Source organism: Bombus vosnesenskii, unplaced genomic scaffold, assembly GCF_011952255.1.
Source record: "Bombus vosnesenskii isolate JDL3184/JDL3185 unplaced genomic scaffold, Bvos_JDL3184-5_v1.1 scf7180000013277, whole genome shotgun sequence".
Classification (NCBI taxonomy): Eukaryota; Metazoa; Arthropoda; class Insecta; order Hymenoptera; family Apidae; genus Bombus; species Bombus vosnesenskii.
Genome location: NW_022882935.1, coordinates 99,995 through 114,110, shown reverse-complemented (window position 1 = coordinate 114,110; position 14,116 = coordinate 99,995). Strand labels below are relative to the sequence as shown.

Genomic DNA, 14,116 nt, shown 5'->3' with positions numbered 1-14,116 from the left:
AAAGAGGATTTATCGACGAATAATCCGGATAAGACAATTAAATTTTCCTTACCGCAATCTCTTTGAATGCGTTTAATTGGCTGACCGCAAAATCGACAAAGAGTCGTTGCGGTCCAACGACGATGCAATGGGTGCTGAAGCGAAGAGGAGCGACGGCAAGCAAGAGAAAGCGACAAAGGGCATCAAACTTAGCTCACCACCACAACCGTAGAGAGACAAGAATCTCCTAGTAATGCGTCTCCAAGGAGTTTTCTCGTATTTCCACTGTTCAGCCGGGAAAGAAATGTATGACGGAAGAGTCCTCCGCCTTCTGTCTCACCGAGAAATTACGCGGCTTTTTCATCGATCGACTCCAACTCTTCTGGTCGAGATAAAGCGCGCGTATCTTGCTTGCCATTGTGAACATTTCCTGACATTGACGTCGCCGTTGTTTGTTGTAAAACAACACAAATATTTAACTGCGAGGTAAACAAGTTCATGGGAGAAGTTATTTGTAACGCAAACACGTAACGGAAGCCAATATCGAGAAACATGGTGGATATTGTTTTCTTATGAATATCGATGCGAGCTTCCCCCTGCTTCCCATTGGGAATAGCAAAAGTCTGTTATTTACACAGGCGATTTCTCCACCCAAACCTCCAGCATCGGTTGGTTTCAATTACCGAAACCACGATCAAAGGTTTCACTACGAATCAGTGACCGGCGATTGAGCGATCGCTTAATTTGCCATAAAGCGAACTTGTACAACGTTTACGGCTGCATTTACAGAAGCATCGAACAGGGCATCGTTCATAACACGTTGGCAATGCTCCCTTTTTGGTCGTTACCTCGGAAACTAAACGCGTTGTCTCGAACGATTGCCTGAATATGAACGTTAAGAACTACTGGGTGGCAGGCAAACGGTAATATCCAAACCAAGCACGGATAATCCAGAGACGAAGATAAATTTACATACGAGAATTTTCTTCGCCGAGTTTTCAATATTTACGGAGGATATGCAAGAAAGCGATCGGATAACCAGTTAGAAAGTTAAGAAAACCTATTCCGAGAGCGAACAGAAAGAGTTTTCCACGTGTCTGAAGGTTCGCAAACGTTTCGCATGCTTGCTTCGCAGTCCGAACGCAGTTACCTTTCGCCGTGATACACCGTGATTCTTCGCAGAGGCCAAAGAAAATCTAGACAGAAGCAGACGAGCGAACAGATCAACGTTAATTCACATGGGGGTTAATGTTGTACGGTTGGAAGATCAAAGTACGTTTGCAACGAAGGTCTCGAGAAAATTGAAGGAGAAGTATCGCGGCGGTCAGTAACGAGTCGAACGATGCGTTTTTCCAGGGAGGAACAAGCGGCGAGCGCTCGCTCAGACCCGCAATTTGCAATTTGCAAAAGAGGCAGCGCTTTTGTCGATCGGAGGCCGGTGAATGGCCACGCGAATTGGAAAACGTCGGTTAGACGTCTGCTAGTGACGGGTGCTCGATCAGCCGGTTGCGCCGTGCCCTTTTGCCGCAGCCGCCGACTTTCCTCTGCCTCGGCTGCTTTCGCTTCACACCACCGCATTTCCCTCCCTTTCTTTTTAATTTCATCGCACCGAGTGAATTAGTGGCCTGTTCCCCACCGACCGGCCGGCTTCCTTCGTTCGCCGTCGAATAAATGGCTGACCGAGTTCCAGTGAAATCGAGAGTTACTGCATCAACTGTGTTCCCCTGTGTTTTTAAATCGCTGGATTATCGATAATGATGACTCGTGGAATCGGTCGCCTGTGTATAAACTGCGGCAGTTTAAACCTCATGGGTCTTTCTTTTCTCATTAGCTGCGAGAAGTAAGTACACTGGCGTTCGCTTCTGTATTATAGAAGTAATTCCGAGATAAAGTTGCGTCAAGTTTTAATACACAAATTTGTGTCTGATATCGAGAGAATATAAAGCTGCACACCCTACGCTCTTCACTTTTACGAGACTCTCAACCTTGCAAAGCGATGCCACAAATAATCAGCCGACTCAGGACAACTGTTCGTTTGTCCATACCGTCGTCGAAATATGTCGGTAAATTTTGTTAATCTTCGTAATACAGAGGTGCTCGTTTGATTATTTTCCGGCATCGGAAACGCATTGGTTCGCGAACGAGTTTCCGCCCACCACGTCGTCGAAACGAACACCAGCAGCAGTTATACGGGTGTGCCCGTGTGGTTTAAACGAATGCGACGAAACAGCAAGTTTGATTACTTCGTGAAACATTTTACCGCATCAAGCTTTCCTTTGATAGCGCGATTGTGAGCGCACACCGGACACATGGGGCGCCACGTAAGAAAGACAGCAGCGTGGGTGTTTTTCGGTATGTGGAGTAGGAAACGTCCCAAAGGAGGCGTCGGCGTTGTCAGCAAATAGCCGTGCCGCCTCTCGTTAACATTTACATCTCTGATATCGCCGTTTCCGATGCACGAATATTTGCAAGATCTCGATTACGCTTTACACACGCTGTTTATTTAGCCAAGAGCAACTTCTGTCAGTCCCGTAGACATCGTATACACGACATCTTCGATCTACTAGGAATGAACATTTTCCACGTTTTGTTCTGTCTTGCGTACGAGTTTTGAACACCTAAAATCTATTTGTGTTATCGACATCGATCTCCGTGAATTTTTTTAACTATAACTAGACTCCTATCTCGCAGAGTTTGTAGGAGTATTAGGTACTATCTGCAGAGCCACGAGACAGATTCTTTTTTCCCAGTAATTTTCCATGGTGTCAGCAACGAAACGAGTACCGGTTCCAGCTGTTACTTCATATTGTTACCAAGGATCCTTTATACCCTGTAGCTCACGTAGCTTCCATTTCGCGATATCCCTCGGTGTTTCCCCCTAACGTTACCGGTATTTCTGCAAACATTAGAAAAGTGTTCACGGTCAGCAACTGCGGAGGGGCCGCGGTTGCTGGCCACAGCGGAAACGCAAACGAGATTACGCCGCTATCTGGCCGAGTGTCGGCGACAGAGGAAAATAAGAAGCGGTTCCTGGCGACGTGACGGCAACAATTATGCGACAATTAACGGGCAACGCAATTACCACGCACACTGGCTACCGCAAATTTCCACGGAACCCCTCGCTGAAACCCTACGCTACGTCATTCGAAACCACATGCGCTTACACACGTGCATATACGAAGGCGTGAAGGTTCTTTGCAGTCACGGGACGAGGGAGGAAAAGCAAAGAACCGCGTTCGAGAGGCAAGTGGAGGATCGAGCCAGGAGGGTTCGACGGGTCGCGAATTGGATGCGTCGAGACAGTCGAACGCAGAAGTTCTTGCGTAGAAGATCGCGAGAGTTCGCGCGGAACTCGCGACCAGGCCGCCGAACCATACCGGCGCGTCTAGTCCGCGTGCTCGCGCGAAGAGTAGGCCAGGAGGGGTGAACGAAGAGGAGCCGTGCTACAGTCAGTCGGCGGTGAGACTCCGCGTGCGACATCTCGTTGCCGTGGCTCTTTCCTACCCTCTGCGGTCCGGCCCTCGCGATTTTCCGCTTGTTTGTCACGTGTGTTTATGTGCTTAACTTCGATCACGACGAGGAGACAGAGGGTGGCGACTCCTCGAGTGAAACGCAATCGTGTAAAGTTCGATTAAAAGTGCGGCTTTTTATGGGGACGAGTCTGCGCTTGATCGTTACTAGGATCGGTTGAAAGTATTGGGTAGGAGGACGAGTGGTCGTAGGGTAGGGTCCGACTTTTATGGGTGTTTCATGAAGTAACGTTGGGTCTCCCTGTTACATATTGTTCGACGATTCGGTCGGAGCAGAGACCGATGCACGGCCGCGACAAAAATATCCACGAAAAATCTCGGCAGGCGGCCAAGCGGCCTCGAAAGATCGCTACGGTTCGAGGGACGGGTTTGATAAGATAATTTAAAGAGGGTCTCGAGTCGTCGAACGTTTGATCTCGCTGGACTTCGCGGATTTTTCTTCAGAGAGGACGAGTAGTTTTTCCTTGGCGTACGAAAGCTTTGAAACGACATCTCGCAGACACGCGTGGCAATGAAAGGAATAGTTGGCGAATTTTAAATAATTAATTTTCATTTTTCATTGGAATCAAGTAAAAAATTCTAGTTAACTCGAGCGTCGGAATTTTTTCGCCATGCCTTAACCACTGGCTGCACGAAGATCGACGATTTAAAGTCGGCCAAAAAAATCAGGCATGAGATTGCTCGGTTTTACGAAGTGGTTGTTCACGTGGCTATGCATATTCAGTCTGCCAAGGGAAAAACAAACGAATGAGAAGTTTATACCGGTATCCACGGGAAAACCGGCACGGCGATTTTCAGCGGGGCGCGTGCTTTCTCTTTCTCTCGTTTCTTCCATGCCCGCGTCGGCAACCAAACGAGCGTTTTTATTTCGTCGCCGGGAAGGAGATTAACAACCGAGGTAAACAGTTTACCGTAGGACAAAGTGCAGAAGCCATAGGAACTCGCGATTTCACCAAAAAATCCAACAGGCCGCGAGCTCTTCCATCAACGTGTCACGCGGAAAACAAGCTCGCGCTTCATTTCACGCGCATGTTCTCGTGTATTCCATAGAAAGATCCATCCATTGATGTTAAAAATTGTCAATGGAAGGAAAAACGCGTGAAAACGTTTTGTCATTTTGCTTGGCGACGGAGCGTAAGCGTTAACGAGATAGAAATCATTCAAAGTAATCGTCTCGAAAGCAAGAGACGCACGCTCAAAAGTCACTCGAATCAAAGAGATAATCCATTCACGGCTTATCGAAGAACAGGCTTATCGGTTTTCAATTTACACGGATGCTTCGATACTTTGCTGTTCTCTATGAGGAATATTCGATCGCCAGTCACGCTGCTGATATACTTCGATCCTTCCTATCGTCCCATAAAATACCACACCACACAACCCCTATCGGCATAACCCTGGCCGTTTTGTTTATGCGCTTTTATCGAAGCTAGGCCGTCGGTCTATCAACTTTTACTCTCGTCGATAAATCATTCTACCTCTCTCTTCTTTGTTTTTCTCCTTCTGCCGTCGTATATATATATATATCGTTCGAGACTCGAAAATATTTGTCACGTACGAATAACGAGGTAGTGGTGGATTCGCACGCAAATGTAACCGCGTCGATTCAACGCGATAGTCCCAGGGGGATTCGCGGAGTTCTAACTCCGGCAAATCCACGCGATCAAGCACAGCTCGTCGCCAATTTGCACGCTGAATCGGCCACTGATATTGCAGCCGCTGCCGCCACATTCGGTCACGCGCCGGATGAAATCCAGAGCCGAGTGGCAACAAGATTGCAGAAACGTATGTGATCCGCGAGTGAGAACGAGTGAAACGCGACGAACAAGGAACGCGATCGTGAACGAGCAGAACGCGTCAAAATTCGCGTGTGTGCTCGCACTAAATATAAGAGAAACACGGGCTATCCATGTGAAAAACAAAGGGTTGTTTGTCAGTGTGTGTGATCGTGGATCGCGCGTGCATCGACGAAGATCATCGAGCGAGATCGTGTAGCAACAACGGATCCGTGGAAGCTGGGAGGAACGTTAAATGAATGTTGTTGCAAGGGGTGGCTGTGATCGTGAGAGTAGAAACGGTGCACGGCGGAATCGGCCGATTTCAAGTCATAAATGCGCGAGAGGAGGAGCCCACAATGGTGGCTCAGCTCCCGCAACAAGTTCTACTGCTGCTCGTACTCGGTGAGTGGCACATGCTCGCTGTCTATATTCTATTATATATTTAGGCGGTGGTCAAGTTGGCCGAATAGTCTTCCGTCCCGCGTTCCTCTAAAATATAGCATCGACCAGCCGATCGTTATGCCCGATCGTTCTCATTCGTCTCGGCTCGCTCGAGTCTCGAGACTGGGCACGATGAATATCGCGCTGCTACCTGTTACGCAGCTATTTGTTTCCCTGAAAGATTTCCTTCCTATTCCCGAGCGAAGCCTTTAATCGAATGATAGAAGTTGCCATGGCTGTATTCGCGATAATTTCGTTTCACGAATTCGTCCGAAACAAAATACAATTACACGTATATCGATTCGTTTCGGCGACCTAGAGGAATCAAGAGTTTCGCGTAACTAGGTTTAGCTAGTCGATCAGTCGACAGTCACAAAATTTTAACAGACTAATTTATCGATTCGGTACTCGGAGAACTTCTATCGGAAAGTTTGTCAAATCGTGTTAATTGTCCGCCCTATCGACGCGATGTCCGTCAATGGGGTTTGTGTCGCTTCTGATTTCTGTCAATTCGGGCGTCTATCGATTGGCTGGTCGGTGACCGCGCTAACAAAAATCTCCGCCAATCAATTCCTCCGTCAATAGGGAAGCTCGTCAAGCCGCGCGCATAATCTAGACATTTCGCACGATCAATTACATTGTTCCGTGTCAGGAGGTTGAATTGCGCTTTCAGCCAGACGGTAACTAGAACAGTTTGCATTGTTCTTGGTGAAGCAAAGTGTAAACTGTCGCTAGCTTTCAGAAACGCGGATTCTGTCTCGCGCCGAGACAAAGAGATTCCTTGTATTTTTAAAGCAGAAGCAAAATCGCGGGCAAAATTTCGCTTTCGCCCATTATCGCGTGGAATTTCAACGTCTTCGTCCCGAGTTCGATATCGATTTGGTTGCTTGTTCTCTTCCAACCTTAATTCGGTTGCGTTGAACCGCGTTGTCGGACAGGCAGAAAATTTGGAGCTCGATCGACTTGACTAGGAAGGGACGATATGGTCGGATGGCTAATCCAGTAGAAGCCAACCCACTAGAACGAGAAGCGACGTTTAATTAAACAGGATTATTCGGATAGAAGTAAAATGAATAAAGTTTCCTCGAAGAAGACCGCGCCTCAAGATACACCGTATAAACTTGCCCCGACTATAAACACGAGATCAGAGGCTGTCTGTCGCCGAGCTTGGAGATTCAGGCACAGACATTTTAACGCGCTGTGGTAATTGCAAAATTATACGACGAATCGTGGAACAACTATGACGAACTCGACCCTTTTACGTGTCATGATTATCGATCCATAATGTCCACTCGTGGCCTTGCATCGTTGTATCCTAGAAGAATAACTCACGACATCTTGTTTGCTTATAAAGTGTTTAATAGCCTTATAGAACGTCCTCGAATCATCGAGAATTTGTCAATGTTCGTACTAGAAATTTACGACACTACGATCTCCTTTGGGTGCATCCTCGCAATGCACGATATGTCGTTTAAGTACGTTACTGATTTTAATTACAACACGTTAAATATCAACAATACATATCCACCTCCATCGATGTATTTCCTTAAATTTCCGGAGCAATTGAAACCTTTTACCGCGTCTCATCTCGATTCAAGATTAAATTATAACTTACAATGTGTGATATACCAGTGTATAATCTAATGGGTTCCTCTCTTAAATAAATTACAATTTAAATCGAAATAACCACATCCTGCGGAACGCGCGATCGTCGCTTTGGTCGTTACGCTCTTCGGTGATCACAGAATGGTACAATGAATATCGCGCGTAACGTCGACTTATTCGTAGTCATTTACGCGTCAAACGAGAGAGACATAGCGAGAGCAATGTTCCAACGTAGGAATATCAGTCTCGTTGCCAAGAAGTCTGCGCCGTTTAGATAAGTTCCGTCTAAGCTGCGTCAAAGGAAAGGCACATCGATCCGTGAAACAAAACTGTTCCTATTGCAGAGGGAGGTAGTTGGTTCAAAGAGCGCAGCTGCATCGCTTCTCGCGAGCCAACCGACTCGATTGCCTTTTTATCACTTGAGCGACGTTATATCGGATCCGTTTCTCTTTTGTTCGGCATCGCGACATCATTCGTTGTCACTTTACAGTAGGGAATTCGCGTCCACGACGCGTGACATCGTTCGGGAAACGACGAGGCGCTTTCCTCGTCCGGAAGGATGAACGATGTCGACGAACGAGGACAAGTTTTGTCGTGCTGCGGTAGCAGTTTTGCCCGAGTCCGTCTCGAACAATGCACGACAGAGAACGCGTCGCTCAAAGAGATCGTCGAAAACACCCTTGGTGGCGGCCAAACTTGTCCGTCGTTACGATAAATCAGCTCCTCTTATTTGCGTACGCTCTAATTTGCGTCCGTTTCACCAAGTTTGCTTTAGCATTGTACTTGGCTCTTCTTGCGCCGTGACCCGATCGAAACCGGTCAAACGGTTAATCTTTGACCGCGTTCGTCTAAACGTAGTCTAAACAATGCCGATAGATTTATAACCACATACGGGTTACACGTCGATACGCTTGAATATCGGCTGGCACGTGGCTAATCGAATCAGCGATTCACAAAGGAACGACAAACGTAGCTGCCGACAGGCACGGTAATCGGATTTCATTCATTCGCGGATTACGTGCTTCTCGTAGGTTCACGAACGAAGATGTGAGAACGGCGAATCGCCTGTCGAATAACGAGAACGAGATGCTCGGCACATTTTTCATTACGAATTATGTTTGATTGATTATTACGCTCTGTCGATCCGATGTTCGTGCCGACTCATAAATTTCCATAGAAAAGCGTGAGTCACGGCATACGGAGCAGCCAATCATGATTTCAATATCGAAACCATCCACCGATCTTTTGACGAATTGTACGTCATCGAAAACGTACGTTCTATCAGCCGGAGAATACTCGAAAGGGATAAAAGCGGACGACCGATTTCATCGAGATGTGATCTCAGAGTAATTACCGTTCTCCGGTAGACAGCGACTATTGTCTTTGCAGGACACTTCGGAATTTCAAGAATTAATCGAATTATCGATGCTACAACGTCCTCCGTTGTAGCGGCAAATCAATTTGCGCTCGGCGAATCCTCTGATAATTTTCCAGCGACGGTCGAGTTTTCGTTTCGATCTTCGCTATTTGCACTGGACGATGGAGTTTTACGATTTCCATTTGTCATCTGTCTTCTTGCATGTCTGCCTATCTTTCGAGGCGCTTTTCACACAAACACTTTTAAAATCCTCTTTTCGCTGGTTCCGAGTAAGCACATTATCGGCTTGCAGCTTCGTTACTGCTCGACATTTCCATCTCGGAGACGGACCACGTTCCTCTTTGTTTCCCTAGCTCCTAGGAAGCCAGGCAAACGTTCGATCCTGTTTGAAGACAACACGCGGCTGCATGCGCGCTTTATCTTCAACGTTTCATCTTTCAAAAGACGACATTTTATCCCCTGCTACTTCGCTGCTCCATTTCGCTGCTCGTCGATCTTTCTATCGAGGATTACCCGGACGTTTCAGGGGTTTCTTTCATTCGTTATTCGATGCTGAACGAGCTCGTAAACTCGATGCAAAATTGAAGCTAGGATTCGAGCGAATACAGTTGATAACCGAATTGAAGGTTCAAAGGAATAGATATTGAAAGGGGAGTGCTTTGTTTTCTATCGGCCGGCTCTTGAAAGGCTATTCTACGAGCAAATGACTACGTTCAAGTACTCGATTCGCTGCGAAGGATAGCTGAACTAGATCGAACACCTCACAGGCCGAAACCGAATATTATGGAAAAGCCTTGCTCGAGATTAAGCGGCTACATTTAACCAGTTTCACCTCTAAATGGACTGTATGCAACGTGATTTCAGCGAGTTCACCGGTTGTATTAAATATATCTCGGCAACTTGAGCACGTGAAATTTCCACATTCACCGAAGCTAAAGATACCAGCGCCCATTCACCGTCGACGTCCCTCGCGGCGTCGATTTCGCGCGCTCGCAATTATTCAGCTCCTCGGGCGTCCCGGCGCGGTCGCATTTTTCCCCGTGACACCTGACGTCGACGTCGACGTTGTCATCGCGGTTGAACGCTGCTAGCGACATTAAGCATTTCAATAAAGGAAGAAAGGCGAATCTCGGCGTACAAAGGGGCTATGCAGCGCCAACTTATCCCTCGTCATCGCAATAACGCATTTATGACGAGACCGTGTAACACGATGGAATAAAGCGTTGTTACGGCCTGACGAACTTTCGCCTGCGGAAAAAATAATATAAAAACTTTGTACGAGAGATTTTCGCGTTACGAGGCACCAGGTCAGTTCTCGGTTTTCAGGATTTATGAAAGAAGATGACGGAGGAAGGAGTCGTGATTCGTGAACGATATTTCTCGGGATCATTGCAATCCCGCGAACGCGTTCGCGGGAATTACGTGGGCACGGGGGCTGCGGTGTATGCGCGGCGATCATCGAGTTCGCAAATTTAATATCAGCCGGAGGAAAAGCTTGATAAACTCTGCTATCAGCGTCGACCGGGTTAAAACCCTGAGAGCCAGGCTCGGCGTAGGAGTTGCTCCCTTGGCCGACGCCGAGGTTTATTAAAGTCAATATATCGCACGGACAATTTGCAGCTCTAATTGGTAATAAATATTACGGCGTGGCGCCGCGAACCATGACGTTGCGGGCAAGATACTGGATCGCGAGTTTCCGCGACTGGAATTTAGAATATCAAATTGAAATTCGTATATGGATGATTCGATGGATCAATAGGTTCCACGTTGGCCAGGAATAAACGTGTTTACTGGCAGGTTCCGCTGCGGAATAATATTTTAGAAAGCAACATATAAATTGTGACAGCGGTTCATACGAGATGGAGAATTCGAGGGTCGGTTACACGAACCAACGATATACGGCAATGTAGTCGATGTTTTGTCGATACTGCAACGAAATTCGGAGCGCCACGCTCACGCGTAGCGTAACCATTCGCAAACCGACGTGTAAAACTGTTTACCATCGAGCATGGTGGAGATGGTGCGCAAACAGTGGACCGTGGTGCAGAGAACGTGACGAGGAGTGACCAAGATCGTGCTCAAACGCAACAGAGGACCCAGTTATAGTTCTCAAGTATATGAGATCCGTTAATCCATTCTTTGGTTGCACGAGCAGTCCTCGACAATGGAACAAAGGAACGAATATCCGAAATTCAGAGGCAAAGAGGCGGACCAATTTTCGCCTGAAAATATTATCGAGCATCTATATTTCCGAATGGGGATCCGGGTGCAGCGGAACTGCAGCGTCGACGATAGATAAAATTCTAATAATTAATAGGTATCCCGTCTGTTTGTTCCACGAGTTATCGTTTCAACCCACGAAAAAAGCTTCTATCGCTTGGCTCGAGAGTAAGGTAGGTTATATATCGAGAATCGGTCGTAAAAAATCCAGTAGCGATTTTAAGAATCGATAAACGATGTTATTGCCACATCGAGTTGAAGCACGACGCAGGATGTACAGGATCTAGAGGACGACAGATTTGAACTCGTAATCGCATCGCAAAAGGATCGCAGGATACTCGAGACTGTTTAGTTTATAACGCAAACGACGATATGGAAGGGGCAAGTCGATTAGCGCCAATTGATCACGCGCGAACGTTCGTCCGTTCGGGTAAAATTCGATAATGATAGATTTTAGTGCTAGTGCGAATAAATCGGCAATGCAGCGTATAACGCGGCAACAGAACGCAGGGAACGAATCTTTCGAAAGAAGCACGCAATCGGAACGTAACCGTAGAAATTCGCTTAATTAAATTTGCAGTCTCGCCAGTATCAATGAAGACTTCGATTAATTGCACGCGGAAGCGTTCATCAGTGAAATTGGATTTCGCGCAAGCCCGTAGGAACGCGTCGTTTCCACTCGATTTTCTCTTCCCAACATGGGCAATAAGCACGGCACCCTTGAACCCTGCGGAGCTGCTGCTTTCTCCCATTGCCGATCGCAATTATGCATTTACAATGCCCGAAAAGGGTCCAAGGGTTCAAAGCGCGCGACTATCTCCCCGAGACTTAAGCTCGAGGGTGTCTTACGAGCGGTCGAACGGATCACCGAACGACGAGGAACGACCAGACCAGAGTATTAGTCGTTTGTCTCTTGAAACAACAATGCAATTTAATACAGAGGGGGGAGATAGCGATGCTTATCCGGGAAAATACTTGCCGCAGGATATAGCGGATATCGTTTGATTTTTACAACTATGATGGTACTTATCTTCAATAATTTAAATCTCCTGACAGTGATAGGATAATATTTAATATCTTTGTCAGTAAAGTAGCTAAAGATATTGCTGACTAGTGCGGATATCTTCCATCTGCTCTCTCTCAATGTGCAGTCAACCGCGGTTAAGAGGTTGAAGATGTTATCTGTCGTTACGCACTGAGCAGCGTCGCACATTGCATCGATACTATTAGGTTATCCGAAAAGTTTCTTTCGTTTTGTGAGGAAATAATAGACGCACGACGTTTTTTGTTTTATTACATCCATTTTGTTCTGTTGGGATAAACACCGTGACATTTCACAGACTTGGTTTCACATTTGTATGAAAGTGCACTGTTGTAGGAAACATGTTTGCGAAAAAAAGACATTTTTCGGACAACCTAATATAATTTCATAAATCGAATGGTCAATCTTGCCATCTGAATATCGATACCTTTGGTTAATCTATAGTATCCTTAAGACATTCAGTCCAGCATTTCATATGGCAATATTCTCTTTCCTTTTATACTTTGTTTTTCTATCATTATTCCTTATATATATGTACTTTCCCCCCTTTTTTTCGTATATATGTATTTATTACTCTATTTTCTGTCCTCTACGTCTATCACATCTTTACGTTCTATCGGTGGATTTGTCCCGTAAATATAGACACATAAATAAATAAATAAAATTAGGTTTTTCTTGCTGTTCGCTACGTGTTTTGTTCATTATCTCCGTTAGATAAAAATACGATAAAAAAGAACTTTTTCACTTCGAGGTTGCAGAAGTCTCAAAACGGAGGGCATAATGATCTTGCCATAAAAACGATGAAATGCGAGGGATAACTTATAACTTTTTCGTAAGTAGCTCGATACAAATCTCGCGGTAATGTGTTTGCCAAGTTGGAGAACGACCGAACGATTACGCACGATAAGCTCGTGGAAGAACGATGATCGAGCGAAAGGCGATGCGGGCGAGGAAAGACTGATCCGAGGGCAAGAAAGTCTGAAACAAGTGGACGACGGTACTTACAGGTCTAGAGACTATTTGAAGCGTATAAACGGACCTCGAGGAGTGTTTAAATGCGTTGGCTGTCGGGTTATTTCAAAGAAATAGGGGACACGAACCCAGTCGCGGCCTTTGCGGCTCTCGAGACGGCTCTATCAGAGTACCGAAAATGGATTTTCTCGCGAGCAGGCATCATGAAAAATGGATCGCTCGAAAACACCTTCCAGGTTTGAGTCTACATCGTTTTGCAATCATGAAAAATCGTCAATGGATCAAGCTTCGTTCGAGTCGGTTGGATACTTCTTATTAATTTACGATCATAAAAATTCGAATAGTATAGTGTAGTATCGTGGAAATTAAGATATGAATTTTTTCCCGATTACTTACAATTTATTAATTGGACAGAAAACGATGTTTGTTTAACTGAAACTAAATGCGATACTCGTATCTATCTCAAATAACTTTACAGTTATTTGGCAACTCTCGTCACAACGAATCTAACACACACACTCTCTCTCTCTCTCTCTCACTAGCAACTCTAACAACTCTACAACACTGACAACTCGATCAATTCTCTCAACTCTACTCTTCGACGTCTCGATCAACTCTTTCAACACTACTCTTCGATGTCTTGATCAACTCTTTCAACTCTACTCTTCGATGTCTCGATCAACTCTGAGTCACGCAACACACACACTTTTCGACTCGCATACTCTGACCTGTCGGTCAACCCACCCTTTTACATTAGTCACATATGCGCTCTTAAATGTAAACGAACCACAGAAAGACGACGTACACGGTGTTTTCTAATTTCAACCCGTCTCTAATTCAAATTACTTTACGATATTACGATAGTATAATCATAAAACTAACAATAAGATATAAAACATCGCTGTTCGTTGTTTCGTCCAGCGCGAAAAAAGTGCGGCCTGTAAATTGAAAAGAAAAAGCAACGTTACCGCCGGAGTTATCGAAACTATGAAAGAACGATAGAATTTATCAAGATACACAGAGGATATCGGTGAAATCGGTGGAAAATATCGGGCAACGAGGACGTTTCCGGCGACGCAGCAGTCCACTTCCGGCCGGAAGCTTCCGGTTACAGCGGCGGACTCGAAATCACTCGGTGAGAACTTCTGTTCGCGTTTTATTGTTGCTACGC

The 14,116-nt window shown here is 45.9% G+C and overlaps 1 protein-coding gene across 5 annotated transcripts in view; it reads left to right on the top strand.

Annotated features, from left to right (window-relative positions):
* Nucleotides 1-3,294: 3,294 nt before the first annotated feature.
* LOC117231994 overlaps nt 3,295-14,116 on the top strand; it is a 79,529-nt gene continuing 68,707 nt past the window's right edge. The window contains exons 1-3 of one of the 5 annotated variants that reach the window (XM_033491055.1): nt 3,305-3,702; nt 4,234-4,407; nt 5,226-5,689. In XM_033491055.1, coding sequence (XP_033346946.1) covers nt 5,545-5,689 — 145 coding nt within the window. In that variant the 5' untranslated portion in view covers nt 3,305-3,702; nt 4,234-4,407; nt 5,226-5,544. Of the gene's footprint in view, nt 4,408-5,225; nt 5,690-14,116 lie in introns of all 5 variants that reach the window. The other 4 variants (XM_033491056.1, XM_033491058.1, XM_033491057.1 and 1 more) reach the window with 4 other exon arrangements.